The sequence below is a fragment of the Protomyctophum parallelum genome (genome assembly GCF_964188405.1).
Source record: "Protomyctophum parallelum genome assembly, chromosome: 12".
In the NCBI taxonomy this organism is placed as follows: Eukaryota; Metazoa; Chordata; class Actinopteri; order Myctophiformes; family Myctophidae; genus Protomyctophum; species Protomyctophum parallelum.
Window position 1 is genome coordinate 23,469,837 of NC_139712.1, and position 20,216 is coordinate 23,490,052.

At 45.1% G+C, this 20,216-nt stretch overlaps 1 protein-coding gene across 3 annotated transcripts in view; it reads right to left on the minus strand.

Annotated features, from left to right (window-relative positions):
* Positions 1-20,216, minus strand: part of nsmaf (neutral sphingomyelinase (N-SMase) activation associated factor) — a 47,022-nt gene that overhangs the window by 9,912 nt on the left and 16,894 nt on the right. For all 3 annotated transcript variants that reach the window (XM_083778305.1, XM_083778306.1, XM_083778304.1), the window contains exons 12-25: positions 19,921-20,029; positions 15,476-15,652; positions 13,261-13,340; positions 11,369-11,459; positions 10,315-10,378; positions 9,151-9,202; positions 7,137-7,257; positions 6,770-6,901; positions 5,944-5,986; positions 5,069-5,241; positions 3,824-3,935; positions 3,435-3,493; positions 1,267-1,334; positions 623-690 (exon numbers count right to left, since the gene is read on the minus strand). In XM_083778305.1, the coding sequence (XP_083634431.1) occupies positions 623-690; positions 1,267-1,334; positions 3,435-3,493; positions 3,824-3,935; positions 5,069-5,241; positions 5,944-5,986; positions 6,770-6,901; positions 7,137-7,257; positions 9,151-9,202; positions 10,315-10,378; positions 11,369-11,459; positions 13,261-13,340; positions 15,476-15,652; positions 19,921-20,029 (1,349 nt within the window). The remainder of the gene's footprint in view (positions 1-622; positions 691-1,266; positions 1,335-3,434; positions 3,494-3,823; positions 3,936-5,068; positions 5,242-5,943; positions 5,987-6,769; positions 6,902-7,136; positions 7,258-9,150; positions 9,203-10,314; positions 10,379-11,368; positions 11,460-13,260; positions 13,341-15,475; positions 15,653-19,920; positions 20,030-20,216) is intronic.

Consider the following 20,216-nt stretch of genomic DNA (forward strand, 5'->3'; position numbering starts at 1 on the left):
TGTTTTAGTTGCCTTTTTTTTTAGGCAAAGCGAGCAGGCCAGCAGTGGAAGACCTTAGGGGGTGGTTTGGGACATATTTAGGCAGGCAGTCATGTAGGTAGGAAGGTGCGAGACCATTGAGAGCTTTATACACAACTTTATACACAACTAATTAAGCCTTGGACGTGTATACACGTCCTTCCTAATCAGATCGCAGGTGGCCTCGGACGTGTTTACACGTCTTTAGAGCTGCAAACAAGGAAGTGAACGGCAGTGGCAATGAGCGAAACACACGGAGTGCACTGCAGAAGGAGAGGCCAAACACCTCCCCCCCTCCTCCTTTTTTAATATCAATAAAAAAATGCCCTAATCCTAATATATCTACGAGCTCACAAAGTGTCGCGTTGTGGGCTTTGCGGACAAATACATATTATGATCTTGGGGGGTCATTGACATGAAAAGGTTTGAGAACTACCGACATAGAAATATACGTTTTTCAGAAAACCCGTTTCAGATTGAACCGTTAGGATTTAGAAGGCAGTTGTAAAACACTGTATTCACTGTACTCTCATTGTTTTCGTACATATGCATATGTCAACGGGAACAAGACCAGTGTCACACCAAGTGTGTGTTAAGTACTTACACGTTGTTATCCCATGAAGAGCACACCACCGTTTTATCATCAGGAAGCATCAGACATGACGATAACGCCTGAAAAGAATGGTCAAGCCTCATTAACTTCTTAGAGAGAGAGAGAGATAGAGAGAGATAGAGAGAGAGAGAGAGAGAGAGAGAGAGAGAGAGAGAGAGAGAGAGAGAGAGAAGCAGAGTATAGTAACAAATAGGCAAGTACCGATCAAAAAACCTTTTTTAGGGGGGCTAGTGAATTATGGTGTGATGTGAAATGTGAGCTTTAATCATATTTCATCATATTCAAGAACTTTTGGAGAGAAATGAGACTGAGTCACTTTCAGTAGTAGAGCACTGTAGAGGGGAGCTGTGTGTGTCTGTGACTGTGCCCAGGTGATGATGGTCGTTGATGCTCATTAATACATCAAGGAAGGCAGTTATGCACTGTCAAAAGTAATGCTACTTCTTTTGCAATGTAGTTCAATAAAAAATTAGAAAAAAAGCTCGAGATAAATTATATAAAATAAAATAAAAACTATTTTTTCTGGAAAATATTTTTTGTCAAATCGTGATATGAGTCATATCGTGAGTTGAGTGAATCGTTACATGCCTACTGCCTATTGCCTAGTAAATATACTAACAAACACTGCTGCGTACCATGTTGGAGAAAGACATGCTTCTCTGGAAATCATTTAGCTCTTTGGAAAACATTTTGAGCGTTGAATCTGGAAAGGACAATGATATAAAGATTGATTACAGAGGGAGAAACCCAACACCGCTCAGAAAGAACTGATTCTGACATTTCTGATCATTTCTTCCCCCCACAAGGCCCCCCCACAGAGACACTACGAAAACCAGACGTGGCCGGCGAGCGATATATATGTTAATATATGTTACAGTAAAAGCGAGAAACCAGTAAAAGTGAGAAAAACTGAACCGTTTTTCCCTAACCGTTTTTCCTCTAAATCCTAAACGTTTTCTGAAAAACCTCATGTTTCTATATCAGTGGTGCTCAACCTTTTTCATGTCAAGGACCCCCGGAATTATCAGTATTTGGCCACGGATCCCCATCTGAAAATATGTTTTTTTCCCAGGGAAGCAAAGAATTGAGTTAAAAATGATTCTAAAAAAATGTCTTCTTAATCCTAAACATTTTCTGAAAAACCTCATGTTTCTGTATCAGTGGTGCTCAACCTTTTTCATGTTAGGGACCCCCGGAATGATCAGTATTTGGCCACGGATGCCCATCTGAAAATATGTTTCCAGGGCCCCCCCAGAAGCAGAGATTTGAGTTAAAAATGTTCGCTCTGAAAGAATATATATTCAAAGATTTGGGCCATATTTTCACAATTTTCAAATAATAGCAGATGCCGCGCTATGAGCAAAGAAACCTTGACCTTGAACAATGTTTAAAACACCAAAAGGGGTTCCCGTCCTGAATTGGGAGACGGAATGCCAACCGGGCACTCTTCACCCCGTTTTTGTCACTTTTACTGGTTTCTCACTTGTACTGTAACATAATATATACGTCGGGCAACAACCTCTTCTCTCCATAAACTTTGTGTTTCTGCTCTAGGAACAAAAACTATCAAAAGTAGCAGATCTGCACGCTCGAAACGCGAATGCGAAGAGGCGCAATTTGAGCTTGTAGATTTGTTGCTATTTAAAAATAAATTTAAATGCAATCTTGAACAATAACAGTTTGAACAAATGAGGTTTGCTACCCGACAGAGACGAATCAGCTAATCTATATTATTTTAAAATCATCATCAATAAATTCAATGGAATATGATCATATCCAGAACTTGAGGCATTGTCCCACATTACTGTAGCCATCGATTCCAGTAGGAGCGGTTAAGGTTTTAAAGGGATACTTCACCCCTTTTGCAACCAGATCTCATTTTAATGATGTTTGGGAGACAAGAAACACTTTTCTGGGGGTTTTCATGTGAGTCATTTGTGTTTTTAGATATTTTAGTATTTCAAGGTGTCTGTGATGCCATGGACACTCAGTGTCTCACTGCTGGATTACTACAATGACCATAATGCTTTGCTGCACTCACCCCACCTCGTGGAAGTGAGACCACTGTCCGTGTGACATCACTGGTACTTTGAAATACTAAAATATCTAAAACATATTACCCACACAAAGAACCTGAGGAAAGTGTTTCTTGTCTCTCAAACATCATTAAAATAAGATCTGGTTGCAAAAGGGATGAAGTGGCCCTACAATGTTTTAAGGTTTTTACTGTTGAGGCAGTAAAGAGATGGTGACAATAAGAGTAAACAAACATTATTAGGCAGTCTCGACATAATCTGGGAATTGTGTGTGTAAAGCAGTGGTTCCCAAAGTGGGGTCCGGGGACCCCCATGGGTCCTTGAGGGAGTTCCAGGGGGTCCCCAGCCAAATGATAATTAGGAATCAAATGGACTCTTATGGGTCTATAACTCTGAGTGTACAAATGGACACTATCAGAGTTAAATTAACATTGATTTTACAATATAATTTGGGTTCCCAGAGATAGAAATGCCATTCAACTGGGGGGGTCCTTGAAATTAAAACTGGTTGAGAATCTCTGCTAGAGCCGTAAAAACCTCCTCTCATGGGGGTCCCTGGCATACCTTTTCAAATGGGGGTCCGCAGGGCTAATTAGTGTAAATTCGGGGGTCCTTGACTTGAAAAGGTTTGGGAACCACTGGTGTAGTGCACCACATGCTAGATTTGAATTAATTTCGTTTATCAAATGCCCTCCACCAAGTTCTCCACACATGATACTGTCGACTTCAAACTGAGCATCAAATAAAACACAACATGTTTCCCAGACCCTGTGAGGTGGAGAAGATGGCCGATCCGTCCTGCGTCACAGCAATGCCAGTCACAACCCTGGGAATTGACAAAATCCCCATGAATTAGAAAATGTTTACGTAGTAGTGACAATAGCACAGATCTACAAGCTCACAACGCGGCATAAAGTGTCACGTTGTGAGCTTGTAGATCTGCTATTTCAGCATGTTTTATTCGATCAATCAATCAATCAATCATTCAATCTGTGAATGTTCTGTCTTTGGATCAATGGGAACCAACCAGTGGTATACTTAAATTTCCTATTTATCAGAATTATACATTTTGGGGGTTTAACGAAAGAAAAATGCCATGGCATTGTTTTACATTATACATTTTTCGTAGAATATCCCCCATAAGCTTCTTACTTACTCTTTGTGTATTTTATGGCTGTTGATGACTTTCAGATTCTCCATGTTTGCCCAGGCCAGTTTTCTGCTCTCTTCTGTCAAATCTTCAAAGGACGAGCCCTCACTTATAGAGACTACAAAACAAGAGACAGAAAGACACAGTTATACATCAGCTCGCAGCAAGCTAAACCCCCTTGAAAACTACTGTCGACTCAGGCCCTTTTCCACCTGGTTTGAACCGGTTCAGTTCTTTTTTCCCCGCCGAATATAAACAGTTTGACTCCATAAAACGCGTTCCCCGCTATTTAATCAAATATTCTACGCTGCCGAGATTGTTTTATTACCTTTAGAGCATACGCTGAAGTATTTGCTGCTTTCAACGACGAAAATCCAGCGAAAAATGGTCCGTCGGCATGTTTTGATCATCAGTACCAACCAGCCATTACAATGCGCTACAGGATCCGCCTCCATGAGGCATTGTAGTCCAAACAAACCCCCCGTCCACTTACATTGAGCTCAATTTCCCAGAAGCCCTAGCAGCCCAGATGATGACTTGATTTCCTAGTTTCGTCATCATAACACGACGGCCTCGTCATCAGGTCCCAGATAAATCTGCTGATCTTTTTAATTATTTTAAAACAGCGAATTAAACGCATTAAACAAATGTCGGGTATAGCATTTTACGTGCAGTGGAACACTGGATTAAACAATTAGCGGACGTCAAACTGTTAAACCAGTTCAGTTTCCACTGAAAATGAATTGGTTCAGAACTCTAAACGTTGGTTTGGAACTGTAACCAAAACAATGGCTGCCGGTTCCATGAAAAGGGGACTGTGAGGATTTACAAGACATTTTTTTAGAATTAGTCTTGTGCTCCTCTCGGACAATGCAGCTTTTTTACATTTCTTTATGTCTTTTAATTCTTTCTCTGCCGGCTAGCTATTAGCATTTATGAAGTTCCCAGTGCCACCATACGCTTAAGAGAAGGAGTTTGGCTGATAAGGTCACCTAGCGTCCCCTAGCGGCAGGGTCCATATATATATACGGCAAACCAATTAACTAAATTAAGCTATCCCTTTGTTTGCCGTTTTATATTTGCTGTTGCATTGTCTGAAGGAAGCCAAATAAAAATAAGTGTTACTCTTATGTGCCTGTACACTAGATTTAACAATAATGTACAACCTTGAACACCTCAAGAAGATTAACGTCTCTAAAACAAGACTGTAGTCTATAAGGAGTTTATTCTCTGTAGTGTGCACTAGGTTACCTCCCGCAGAGTGCTCGCTGAGTGTCGACCTGTCGATGCTGGGGCTCTTGGTCATGTTGTGGAACCTGGGAGTGATCCGGTGAGGGTGAGGGCTGGTGAACAGCTGCGTGGGCGTCTGGCCAAACTCCAGGATCTGGGTGAGCATGGCGATCCTCTGTTCAGGGTCCTCGATGCTTTTCAGATACAGAAAAAAGAAACAATGCCAATCCAAATAGTTTAGCAACTGTTGCTATGCCGGTCAAGCTTTCGCCACCTCATAGCTGTCAGTGTTATTTTGCATGGCTGCGTTGTTGAACACACGTATACACAGCTTGACGTCGAGAAAGTTACACGCCTGACCCACCCAGGTGATGGCAATAATACTAATGACCGTAGTCTTACCCTGCAACGTGAAAACTCCTGTCGGGTGGTCGTTAAAAGTTGATTTCTCCCCCTGTCATTTCCTCGTATTTCTAGTTAATTTAAATAATGTAAAAAATGTGTCTAGTGCATAGCCTACTGCAGGCCTATTAGAATAGATTTAGAAGACATTTTGATGTTCTTGCTACTGAAATGATCGATTATTTATATGGAGAAATCCCGTCATTTTAACATGCATCTCTATGGGTGAGAAGGACAGCTTTCCATGTCTCCTCGCTGCTAACGTGCCTATTGGACAAGGACAGGTTGGGGAGGGACTTAGCGAAGGGGTAATTAACGAATGAAATCACATCAACACGTAATGATTAACTGATTGACGGACCACCCGAGGCATGAAGGTCGCGATTACAAAATTGGAAGTGAATCAACAGAAATCAACGAAATACGAGAATCTCAGCTTTGGAACTGTGGACAAAGAGATTGAAGACGGGAAATCTCAATTTCATATAAATTACCTGTCACAGTCGACGCCGCCCTCGTACGTCAATGGGTGGAATACTGGAAAGAAAGAAAGAAAGAAAGAAAGAAAGAAAGAAAGAAAGAAAGAAAGAAAGATGGTTTGAGTCACCGGCTGACATTAGATCAGATGCCATGTGGATTCAGGTTCATTTATTTGTTTGTCCCCGTGGGGCGATTTGGTTTAGAGCAAGGCATAACACAGGCAGGTAACATGAAACACAAAAACACAGTAAAAAGGCACATAGTACACATAGAACATTAAAACAGGATGGCAGTTCAAGGTATCAGTGTAACATTATAATTCATAACTTTTCCAGAACAAAATAAATAATTAATACAGGCAAGTTACCTCCTCCTATCGGCATTTAGAGCCTGATATAGCTACAGGCACGAAGGAGAACTTATACCTGTTGCTTTTGGCCCCTGGAACTATTGAGTTGTCCGTACAAATGGACTTGGCTTTCTTAAGCACCTGATTTTTAAATACTTGGTCTAGACTACTGAAATTAACTACGGCAATCTCTATTTTTACTGAACACACACACTGGATTGTGTGTGTGTGTTCCTCTGCAGTGTGTTACCGTTGTGTGGGTTGTGTGTGTGTTCCGCTGCAGTGTGTTACCGTTGTGTGGGTTGTGTGTGTGTTCCGCTGCAGTGTGTTACCGTTGTGTGGGTTGTGTGTGTGTTCCGCTGCAGTGTGTTACCGTTGTGTGGGTTGTGTGTGTGTGTGTGTGTGTGTGTGTGTGTGTGTGTGTGTTCCGCTGCAGTGTGTTACCGTTGTGTGGGTTGTGTGTGTGTGTGTGTTCCGCTGCAGTGTGTTACCGTTGTGCGCGGCGACCGCCTCACTCCCTCGCTGCTTGTAGCCGAACACCAGGTCGATCCACTCGTGGAGGTGTTCCGACACGTACTGACTCTCCAGCGCCACCTTGTTCTTCTGGAGGAAGTCACTGGCGTCTGGAATTAACAAACAATTTACAATTTCACGGCATTTAGCGGATGCTCTTAATCCAGAGCGACTTACAGTAAGCAAGAACAAAAAAATATGGTAATACATCATACGTAAGATGAGAACCTAAAATCCGTCTTAACATCTTCTCTTCCGAGGATCCTTGCTGCAACATAACATTTTTCAGATGGGGTTTTGTGGCCAAATACAGCGTGTGGTTTTCTTGGTGGTACAGTAAGCTACCTGAGCTCCATGGTGGCAGGATGACCTCCCCGACCATGCCTCCATTCTGCTTCCTCCCCAGATCCAGACTCAGTCTGTTCTCCAGGAAGCTGCAGTCGTCCCCATAGAACTCTGGGATCAACTGAAAAGGAGAACACACAAGGAACCACGCAAAGTGAGGATTTATATCGGGGTGTGTGTGTGTGTGTGTGTGTGTGTGTGGTCATGAGCATGATAACATCATGCTCAGGTCAACTGCTCCGTTGTACCACCATTATTGTAGTGTAGTGGGTGCAGATTTAAGATGCATTCGCAACCTCTGTGGACCTCTGTGTGCTTCAACACCATCGCAAGCTTGCAGCAACGGCACTGCTCACCGATAGAGCATTACAGACAGTCCGGTGCTGCAGTTGGTGGCCCTTCCCATGAGCAGCTACGGGGAAGAGAGGCGTTGGACCTGGCCTTCTAGCGGTGTGTCAGTCCGCTGTCGGAAACAACAGTGGGTGGATTTTGGGCCCCCATGGGATCAGCCATGCTACGGAGAATGATATGAAACCGGGCGGCAGTGCTGGAGTAAGTAAGTAGCCTTGCCGAGCCATGAGGCCCATAGGGCAGGAGCCTATCTCCTGTTTCTGTAGCCATGAGGCCCATAGGGGCAGGAGCCTATCTCCTGTTTCTGTAGCCATGAGGACCATAGGGGCAGGAGCCTATCTCCTGTTTCTGTAGCCATGAGGCCCATAGGGGCAGGAGCCTATCTCCTGTTTCTGTAGCCATGAGGCCCATAGGGGCAGGAGCCTATCTCTTGTTTCTGTAGCCATGAGGCCCATAGGGGCAGGAGCCTATCTCCTGTTTCTGTAGCCATGAGGCCCATAGGGGCAGGAGCCTATCTCCTGTTTCTGTAGCCATGAGGCCCATAGGGGCAGGAGCCTATCTCCTGTTTCTGTAGCCATGAGGCCCATAGGGCAGGAGCTTATCTCCTGTTTCTGTAGCCATGAGGCCCATAGGGGCAGGAGCCTATCTCCTGTTTCTGTAGCCATGAGGCCCATAGGGGCAGGAGCCTATCTCCTGTTTCTGTAGCCATGAGGCCCATAGGGGCAGGAGCCTATCTCCTGTTTCTGTAGCCATGAGGCCCATAGGGGCAGGAGCCTATCTCCTGTTTCTGTAGCCATGAGGCCCATAGGGGCAGGAGCCTATCTCCTGTTTCTGTAGCCATGAGGCCCATAGGGGCAGGAGCCTATCTCCTGTTTCTGTAGCCATGAGGCCCATAGGGCAGGAGCCTATCTCCTGTTTCTGTAGCCATGAGGCCCATAGGGCAGGAGCCTATCTCCTGTTTCTGTAGCCATGAGGCCCATAGGGCAGGAGCCTATCTCCTGTTTCTGTAGCCATGAGGCCCATAGGGCAGGAGCCTATCTCCTGTTTCTGTAGCCATGAGGCCCATAGGGGCAGGAGCCTATCTCCTGTTTCTGTAGCCATGAGGCCCATAGGGGCAGGAGCCTATCTCCTGTTTCTGTAGCGTGAGGCAGCTTGATGTACAAGTACACCCCCTGGACAACATGACGCAGGGACTTACACCCCAATCCAACCCTTGATGCCGAGTGTCAAGCAGGAAGGCACTGGGTCCCATTTTTAGAGTCTTTGGCCGGGGATCGAACCCCGACCTCCCAGTCTCAGGGCGGACACTCTAACCACAAGGCCACTGAGCTGGTGCAGGAGTGCAGGAGTGGACTGGGACATTGTTTCCTCTGGTGGTCCAGCCTGGGACATACTGTACTGTACACCCGCAGACTGGTTGTTGGAGGGGGTTTCGAACTTAGTATGCCTACTACACTACTCCTTGTGCCCATGAAATGCTGGGTGACATGACATGGCATGCTTGTTGTATCGTGACAAAATATGCCTTGATTTTCTTGATTTAACTGTAGCTGTACCGGAGCTATTCATGTCCTTGTGTGCAATTTCCTCTGTGTGGACATAGATACATTGTTAAAGTGTGTGTGTGTGTGTGTGTATAATGTTACACATTTGTATTTTGTACCTCTTTGAAGTCTGTTGCACCATCTAAGCAATTTTTCCATGTTTCACCCATGCTGTAAACAACACATAGATTCACATCAGTTTAATTACGTACATTTATATATATATTTTTTCTTTCCCTGTGACATTTGAATTAAGGTCAGCTTAAATTAATTAGCCTACTGTCAGCTCAAACACACAATGCAATACTTTGTATTCAAGAGTGTATCTCACAAACGTCAGTAATTAAGAAGTTATACACAAAAGTCATATGTAACACGTTACGCCAGAGCTTCTATTTTTAGCAATGGAATAATCTTTTTTTTGGGGGGGGGAGGGGGGGGTTACATGTGTGCACCCCTGCCCTATCATAGTACAGCATCAAACAAAAGTATCAAAAGTTCTGATCTGCTACTATTGCTATTTTTTTAATTTGATTCCTGAAAAGAGCTGATATAATAAAAATGGCTAATATATATTTTTTTTCACAAACCACTTTATATGGAATAATAACGATATTGCTATAAAAAAGGTAGATAAAGATTTGTGTTGAATGTAACCGCAGACTGCACGTGTAATTAAACGCTACAGTGGGAAAATAGAAATGCTTAGGGTAAAGTAATCATCGCGTGTAGCACGAGCCACTCATTCAGTTCATTAAAAATAATAATTAAGAGGAATGTTTCGTGTGGAACCGACTGCTCGCCCAAAAAACTGAGGACAGGAGCCCTTTCATTTCATGCTTCAAGGCCGTACACAGAGAGAGAGTACAGTGTGTATTGTTTAACCCATTTTGGTCTGAGGTCGATTAAAAGAAACTCATGTTTCTATGTCAGTGGTGCTCAACATTTTTCATGTCAAGGACCCCCAGAATTATCTCTATTGGGCCACGGACCCCCATCTCAAAATATGTAGTTCCAGGGACCCCCCAGAAGCCAATATTTTAGTTAAAAATGTTCGCTCTGAAATATATATTCATATATAAGATTTGTGCAACATTTTCACGGCTTTTCAAAAATAGCAGACCTACAAGCTCGTAGCTATGAGCTATGAGCTTGCAGATCTGCTATTTTTCAATAGCTAAAGTATAACATAATGCTTAAAACACCAACATGGGTTCCGGCCCAAAATGGGTTAAAAGGCAGGGGTCTTAATCTTAACTAAAGAAAGAATGCAGAGGACCGACCTGTTGAACATGCGGTCGGCATGGTCGTAGCGTCCATTCTGTAGACACAGCATGTGCTCTGGTGCTGCGAGGAAGGAGGAACAAGACAGGGATATTTAACCAGCTGTGTCCAAAAGTGTGTCCCCGACCGGGGCGAATTGTATACGGCCCTCAGCTTCATACCTAAATTGTATTATGAACGGCCCCGCCCAACAAAAGTTGTTTAACCTGGGCATTTCCCCAGAGTATAATTTGTCAGTGTACCTTGTATTTATGTTTTCTTTTGCTTGGTTACATTTGGTAATGTGATAATAAGGCTGAAAAAAGGGCGAGATTACACTTTTTTGTTCACAGCACACACCTGACAAAAGACCATTGATATGAAATATTAATGATGATCGATACATAGAATTGTTTAAACCTGAAGGTACATTATGTAGTTGGCCCTTCTGTGTTTTTATATTTTACAATATGGCCCTCTTTGAAAAAGTTTTGGACACCCCTGTGCCCTATATGGTTTGATGACCGGAGTAAAAACAGGACATACCCACTCTGACCAGGTAAAACAGGAGGTAACCTACCCACTCTGACCAGGTAAAACAGGAGGTAACCTACCCACTCTGACCAGGGTGCATACGTAGTTTAGACTAGTCATTGGTTAGACATGGGTTAAGGTTAGGTTTAGGTGTGCTGCCCTGTGGGTGGTTAGGTTTAGGGTGAGGATTTGAGATAGGTTGTAGGACTAATGACTGGTCTAACCAATGACTAGTCTAAACCAAAAACTGTCTAAACTAAGTACTGCACCCCTCTGTCGAGGTAAAACAGGAGGTAACCTACCCACTCTGACCAGGTAAAACAGGAGGTAACCTACCCACTGTGAGCAGGTAAAACAGGAGGTAACCTACCCACTCTGACCAGGTAAAACAGGAGGTAACCTACCCACTCTGAGCAGGTAAAACAGGAGGTAACCTACCCACTCTGACCAGGTAAAACAGGAGGTAACCTACCCACTCTGACCAGGTAAAACAGGAGGTAACCTACCCACTCTGAGCAGGTAAAACAGGAGGAAACCTACCCACTCTGACCAGGTAAAATAGGACGTAGCCTGGAGATGAATAGTGACTGCCGTACATGAAGCGGGGCTCAGGCATGCCTCTGAAGCGGCTCTGGAGACGAGAGAGAGAGAGAGAGAGAGAGAGAGAAAAAACACATTCTGTGAGAAACACGTGTGCCCATGAATGAACACCGGCTGCAACTAGAACTGCACTCTGTCGAGGTGCCAACTTGCGCGTTTGCACGCAAATACGGTTGTGGGTTTCAGATGGTGACGTAATTAACACTCCAATTGCACCAGGGTTATTTAATCCATTAAATCATAGCGCCCGGCGATTTATAGTATCGGAGCACTTTTTACTTTTGGAGTTTGGAAGCACTCGTTGGAAATCACTCAACTGTCCTGCGTACCACCCGTTTCTAAATGACACATAATGCAGGAGGCAGCAAAATGCTGTGTTATTGAAAACAAGCACTTCCAAACTGACACTTAGAAAAATAATCAAATGCAGGGCATTTCTTGACAGAAAGTAGCCTATAACATTTCTATGGTGGATTTTTATGAAACAAAAACTTTGCAGATAGATAGAGGATAAATCAAGCTTTTCGTACAGCTGCAATGTTGGTGAGTTTAACATTGTTTAATGCAATCAGACAGGACTTCTGTTTAAATGAATGGGCTGCCGAGGCCAGAAAGTAGTTTTTTGCCACTCAGGGGGGCGTTCCCGCATAACTTCCAGGTATGATGATGTCACGCGCATACCCTCTATAGATTCTATACCTACCACGCCTAGGCTTGGGCGATATTGATTTTTTGATATCGGTATTGATGCCGTGAATAATATTGCGATAATCGGTATTATCGATTATCTGCCCTTTTCATTTGTCTGGAACCCGAAATGCTGCCAAACAGCAGTATTTCCAGATGTTTTTTTACGAACCAACTTGCTAGGACTTGTTACTCTCACCGGCGCTATGTTTTGTTTGCTTTCCTGGGCGGAGGCGGTCCGACAATGCTGCTGTCGCCTCGTCGCCGTAATTCAGCGTCAAGTTATTAGGCAAATTATAGTTGTTTAAAATGAAATACTCGTAAATTCATCACACAGACACACACATACAGTAATGTAGACGTTTATTAAAAAAATATTATATGAGACGATTTTAAGATGTTAGATGTTATGTTATTCTCCATAGAGAAACCGCGAACCCCTTGGAAACAGGGGATGAGCGAGTGACGTCAGGCGCTCTATACTACTGGCTTTGCTTTGTTTTCCACAGCAGATAAGATTCTCCTCGATATGATGAACTCATTTACTGCCAGATTCATGTCTCCACCTGTTCTCCTGTTGCCAAGGTCTTTTCAGCCAGATTATCTTATGTGAGGACCAACAACTCATTGAGCTGGAACCAGAAGTAAAACTGGCTAGGCTAGATTAGCTTTGATCTTTTCATGAGTCACCCGGAACGTAATGTTTGCAGCCGACCGCCGCCAGCAACGCTTTAGTTATGAGACATTAGGCAGGAAGCAACTACAGGAATAGTGCACAAACACCTACTACAATTAAGTTCAGAAGACAAAAAAAAATATGACAAAAAGAAGGGGGGGGAAATCACACTTGTGTGAAGTGAGGGCCGCTCTTATCATCATACATCATCACATTCCGGCCAATCACTTTAGACGTCCTAACTTTTCCGTCCTCACTTTCTTTCTTCACTTTTTAAGTCCTCAGCAGAACAGAAAGAATGGCCATGGGGTACACACACACACACACACACACACACACACACACACACACACACACAAAGCTGGGCATAGGAGGGGCTAGCACCCCTCAATAATTTACATGTTTATTCCAAAGACTGACTTATAAAACCAAATCTAAATATGCTGGTCAAAAAGTAAACCCTCCTCACCAGCAGCCTGTCCAGTCGCTCGTGGTTCAGCGCTCCGACCGGCCTGCCCAGGTCTCTGAACGTAGAGGCATTGGTCAGATCTGCAACCGGGGGACAAGAGAGGACGGGAGCGGGGGGTTCAGGGTGGTCATTTACACTACAGTATGAATTGGTATGTCTAGTAACCAACGTACAGTATGCACCACGATGAGGCTGATACTGAGACTTGGAAAATACAAGTGGTGTGCCGCAGTGTGGGCTGGTGTGGTCAGAGACGACCCAGGGGAAGGATGGGTACTGGGACAGGCTATGTAAATGGTGCAATTTTATATATGGCGCCTTTATACAAGGCGCTATACATAGATCGTTCATGTTACATTCACCCATTCACACACACACACACATTCATGCACCAATGGCGGAGGAAACCATGCAAAGGGCCTTTCTCGGCCGGAGGTGAGCGGGCGGGGTCGACATATGCCCTTACTGAGCTACATTCAAGACACTTGACTTGTCTCTAATATATTTTTTATCCCACGATTTTGTAACCCATTTTTCACCCCTGTGTCAATCATCTAATCATTCTAATGTGATCCTGGGCTCTACACACCCTCCACCAACCTAGTCCCCATATATGGGGGACAAGGGGAGAGCAACGGACTTGAACTCATGCTTCCTTCATGCCTGAGTGTCCAAGTTGCTCCTTTACACCTGACAGGGGGGAGTTTCCCTGGTTGGACGTAGCGCGTGGAAGGAACACGTTATTCCAACCAGTTCCTTTCCCCTCCATCAGGCGCCCCGGCTGGCCAGGGGGAGGCAGTTTAGTGACCAGGATTACTGCATGTTTTTTGTAAGGGTACCTACCCTAGGGGACACGGGGAGAACATGCAAACTCCACACAGAAAGGCCCTTTCGCCAACCCCGCCTTCGGGTATGGGCACTGATGATGCGGAGGAGGAAACACGCCCCCAGCACCCACAGCATTCCGAGCGGGAATCGAACCCAGGACCTTCTAGCTGTGAGGCGACAGCACTACCAACTGTGCCACCTATGACTTGTGTCTGAACACAGCTTTGATGGATGTGTTCTGCCCCCCTCCCCCCCCCCCCCCATCAAACTTCCATTGGAAATGCATTGGAGCGGCCATTACACACAGACACAAGACAAACACAAGACAGGTGTCTTGAATGACTGAATGCAGCCCAGTAAGGCCACCCCCTCCTGGTGCTGCGGCCATCTTGGATCCTAAACACATGGGAGAAGGGTGGGGCCCAAGGGGCCAGTGAGGCACTCCAACGTTGAAGCACTGGGCCCTAGTGGTAAGAGGAAGGACTGCGGGCGGACCCGTGGATTCATGACGAGGAAACCCCGTGCAGCTGGGCTTTAATATTGAGCGCTCGGTTGCATTTCCGCATTGGACCACCAAAATGTGGTGGTCCAATGCGGAAATGCGCCCAAAAAGGCGGGTTAGAACTGGGAACCTTTGCGGTTACCATCCGGCTACTCTCTACCCCTGAGCCACCGCTGCCCCGGGCCGTACCTAGCTGTGGGCTGCTGTAGTCGGAGACCACCCAGGGGAACACAGTGTACTGGGACAGCAGTGTTGTTTTCGTCGACTAAAACTAAGATAAAAATTGTTCGTCGACTACCTTTTTTCACTGACGAAAACGAAATAGAAACTAAATGAAAACTAAGCTACGGTGACAAAACTAAATGGAAACTATTCAAGAGACAATGACTAAAACTAAAATCAAAATTTGCTGCCAAAAACAACACTGTGGGACAGGCTACGTACCTAGCTGTGGGCTGCTGAAGTCGGAGACCACCCAGGGGAACACGGGGTACCGGGGACAGGCTACGTACCTAGCTGTGGACTGCTGTAGTCGGAGATCACCCAGGGGAACACGGGGTACTAGTCGGAGATCACCCAGGGGAACACGGGGTACCGGGGACAGGCTACGTACCTAGCTGTGGGCTGCTGTAGTCGGAGACCACCCAGGGGAACACGGGGTACCGGGGACAGGCTACGTACCTAGCTGTGGACTGCTGTAGTCGGAGACCACCCAGGGGAACACGGGGTACCGGGGACAGGCTACGTACCTAGCTGTGGACTGCTGTAGTCGGAGACCACCCAGGGGGACACGGGGTACCGGGGACAGGCTACGTACCTAGCTGTGGGCTGCTGTAGTTGGAGACCACCCAGGGGAACACGGGGTACCGGGGACAGGCTACGTACCTAGCTGTGGGCTGCTGTAGTCGGAGACCACCCAGGGGAACACGGGGTACTGGGACAGGTCGTTGCAGCTGCGGTCGGCCAGGTTGTTGAGGTGCAGCAGGTACTGGTAGTTGCTGATGTGTCCGCGCTGCCACTGCAGCATGTAGCTCTCGGCCGTGTGCTCCGTCATGTGGTTCTCTGTGGGGAGAGAACAGAGCACACGCATGATGGAAATTATATTAGGTAGACACCGATGTGGCTGATTTATTATACATGGTACATGGGGGGGAAAAATATGTACAAGCTTGTAGACCCCTCTGTTACTGCTTTCCAAACAGTGGGTTGTTGTGACTCATCTTTGGGGTTGTGGATACATTTTCATGGGTAAATATTCCCTTTTTTCAGCTTTCCTGTGAAAATAGTAAAGCTACAATCTTACAACTTCTTCTAGCTTCTCGCCACGTTGTGAGCCATTTTATTAAGCTAAAACGTTTGGTAACAACTAATGTATAGAACATTGTTTTCAGCCAATAGTTTGAGGTCGAGCGGTGTTGTGTTCTGTTGCAATAAGTGGCGGTGGGCTGTTCTACGACACGTTTTCCACCAGGGTTGAACCGCTTCAGTTATTTTTCCCCGCCTAATATTGAACCAGTTCAGAGCGTTTCCACTGACAATCAATTGGTTCAGAATCCTTAATAGTTGGTTCGGAACCGGAACCAAAAACATGGCCACCGGTTCAGCGAAAGCACCAAGTTTCCAAGAATGTGGAACAGAATAGAATGTGAAATCTTGTTTAAAATACAAAAATAAAGCCTAACTAGAAAAAGTGCCCTTCCGGGCACAGGTCTCCACCAGGTTATCCACAGATCCGTGCAGTTAGAGGTAAAAACACTTTTCGGCCAGTTATAGCGCCACCTTGAGGCTGAGTTGAAATTGTTCATGTGGCATTTCGTCCTCGGCCTAGTGGGAATGTGGGTGCACAATTTCACGGAAATCACGCGATGTGTTCATGATTTGCAGCATTTTGTTTTAAACTGAGCACTCCTGTGAACTTTGGAAGCCAATCTTAACCAATCAGGATGGAGTCTGATAAATCTGAAAGACCCGTTTCGTTGAATGGCTCTAGAGAGACTGTGTACCAATTTGCGTGATGTTTGGACAAAATCTGTAGGTGTACTGTGCAAAAACTTGTTTTGCACAAAGCGGCCTCCTGGTGGCGCTATAGCAGGCCGTTCTGGAAAGTTTGGGGCAGAGGTTCATGGTTGGCATCCAGGGAGTGTGTGTGCAAAATATGGCATCGACCGGGTTAACGGTGGCCGAGATTAGCTGTTCACGGACACACGGACACACGGACACACAAACGGACGGACACGCGGACGGACGGAGTGCAAAACATACTCTCCCCACATGCCTTCGGCCTGGTGGAGACAATGATAAACCATAGGCTGACTCATGAGTTTATCAAGTTACAGTATATTTATGAATATCGATTTTGTTTTTGTCTTTAACGGATCTTTTTTCTCCATCCCCCCGTTTTATTGTCTTTGTTTCATTGTTTTAGCTGTCCCTGTGTAAGGCAAAAAAAAGAACAAATGGAACCCTAGAGCCCTGCATCAGAGGCGCTATACGGCGGTACGCACACCTTTACTATATCACATATATGGAGATATCTGTCAGTCCTTTTCCCTCTTATGGGCATACACTCATACAGTATATTCTGACATCTTGTTTTTTTTCTTTTGATATTTTTGGGGCCTTTATTGATAGATCACAGTATAGGTTGATAGGAAACGGGGAGAGAGATGGGGGCGAGACACATGCAGCAACGGCCGTCGGGATCGGGACTTGAACCCGCAACAGACCATGATTTGTTAGGGCCTGCCTGATGCAAATCCCATTGTGACAGGGGACAAAACCCCAACATTTGGGACATAGACCTTTTCTACAATAGAGGGTATCATCATCATACCCAGAAGTTATGAGGGAACGCCTAGTGAGTGGCAAAAAAACCTACTTTCTTGCCTTGACAGCCCATACATCCAAAGAGAAAAGTGCCATCTGATTGCATTAAACGACCATTAACCCATTTTGGGCGGGAACCCCTTTTGGTGTTTTGAACATCATGTCATAATTTAGCTATTGAAAAACAGCAGATCTACAAGCTCATAGATCTACGAGCTGCTATTTTAGAAAAATCGTGAAAATGTGGCGCGAATTTGGAATATGTACTGTATATATATATATATTATATAATATACGTTTTTAACTCAAATCTTTGCTTCTGATGGGTCCCTGTAACAACATATTTTCAGATGGGGGTCGGAGGCCAATTACATATCATTTGTGGGGTCCTTGATATGAAATATTGAGCACCACTGAAACATGGGTACTTCAGAAACTGGAGGAGACATTTGTTTAATTTCGAGTCAGGCCAAATGGGTTAAACTCACTTTTCCACTTCATGCATGTGCATTCCCTCTATATCACCAGCAAAGAGCTGGTGTATACAAACACAGGTAAACATCCTTGGTGGTTGACCCTCTTATTCTTTCTTCTGTAGGACTGGGAACGCGGCCTTCACCAGCTCATACACGCAATATCCAGATCCCACGACGGCGAGAACCACCGTCGCCCTGTAGAGCAGCGCGTCCGCCATCCCTCCTTTCAGATAGACGGGCACTCCGTTGTCCTCCTGGAAGACCTTCTGTTTCTGGGGGACCTTGTTGTCGAGCGGGCGGCGGGCGCTGCCGGCGACGGTCCGCCGCGAAACCCGCTGGACGGCGGTACGTAAATGCCTGAACATCCTCACGACAACACACAGCGACGGTCGAGGTTCAGCGGGAAAGCTACTACTGCTGCTCGCTTCTTCTTGCCTCCTGCTTTTATAATGGCACGCTGAGGTGGAACGACGCTCTGTGTGTGGGCGTGGTTGCAGTGGGAAGTCCTTATATGGTTATGGCGGGTCACGGTGACATGAGCTTGACGATGCGGGTCGTCCGCCGAATCCACAGTCAGGTGCCCACTCGTCTAGGTGCCCTAGTTGTACAGGTGCGCAAATGTCCCTACTAGTGCCCAGTTGGTTTTGGTGCCCACCTGTCTAGTTATCCCATCAAATGTCGAGATCGTGTAAAGTAGCTAACGCCCCTCAAAAATCACACCCGTGTGAAGTGAGGGGCGCTCTTATCGGCGTACATCGTCATGTCTATTTGCTTTAGACACTATGACGCAATTTTTTTTAATTCATTGCCAATGGGAATTTAATGTTTGCGTAAGACAAAAATAGACACTAAGCCGATTTGCTCGACACATATGTGACCAGATTTGACTGAGGGACTGCCATTGGATATTTTTGATGATATTTGATGATATTTTTGTCGTGTCATATGAAAGCAGGGAATCATAACTTCAAATGTACATATTGGTTGTTCAGTTTGACCCACCAGTTTTGGAGATATGGCTTATAGAGTAATGTCTTGCAGAAAACAGGCTTGGAAGGTTCACTTCTGTGGTCTCTAACATTACACCTATAGCTACATGTTTAAGCAATTATTTCATATTTACATGTCGATTTCAGCTCTGACACTTATTTCAGACATGCTCTAGTATGTGAAGAGTCTACCTGTGCTATTAACTCATTTTGAATACGTTATTATTTTTTCCTCCTCTGGTGAAAAGCTGGAGTTTGCGCGATGGCAGGATCTCAGTCAAATCTGGTCACATAGACGTGTTTGTGTAGGACAGAAATAGCTGATTTGCTCAGACACATACAGTAGGACGTAAATTCTCCATTAATTGTCAATGGGAATTCAATGTTTGTGTAAGACGAAAAACTACACAAACAGCTGAATATAGGAGGGGCAGAAATGCAGACTGTACAGTACATATAACATTGGAAAGCATGGAATGTAGTCTATACTGATACATTTCTGCGTAGTGTGGAGGGGGCTTGCGGACCTGTGTGGCAGTGTTTTTGGCAGCAAATTGTCACTTGAATAGTTTATTTAGTTTTAGTCACATTTTAGTCACCTGGAATGTTTTAGTGTTAGTCTAGTTTTAGTCGACTAAATATCATACGATTTTAGTCGACTAAATCTACAGTTGATTCAGTCGACTGAAATGTATTTTACCTTGATGCCGTCGTAATGGCTGATTTTACACTTGTGAGCGTGTAGATCAGCTATTTCAGCATGCAACCGAGTGTAAAATTACTTACACTGGATCTCTTGACCACTAGTCCATTCCCAACATTTTAGTCTAGTTTCTATTTGTTGACAAATTTGTCAATAAATGTAGTCTTAGTTTTCATGTAGTTTCCATTTCGTTTTCCTCAGTGAAAAAAGGTAGTCGACGAACATTTTTAGTTTTAGTATTAGTCGACAAAATCAACACTGCTGCTGCGTGGGTGTGGTAGGATTTTAGGTTGGAAAAGGGGTGAAGTTGTCCTTTCAAACAATACCACTACTGACCCAGGAACGTGGCGATGTAGTAGTAAATCTCATCTCGGTCTGCGGTGTTGTAAAACTTCAGGTAGATGTCAGAGCGGGAGTCGTTCTCCGTGCAGAACACCTCAAGGCCCTGGATAATGCACACGCACACACGCGCGCGCGCACACACGCACACACACACACACACACACACACACACACACACACACACACACACACACACACACACACACACACACACACACACACACACACACACACACACACACACACACACACACACACACACACACACACACACACACACACACACACAC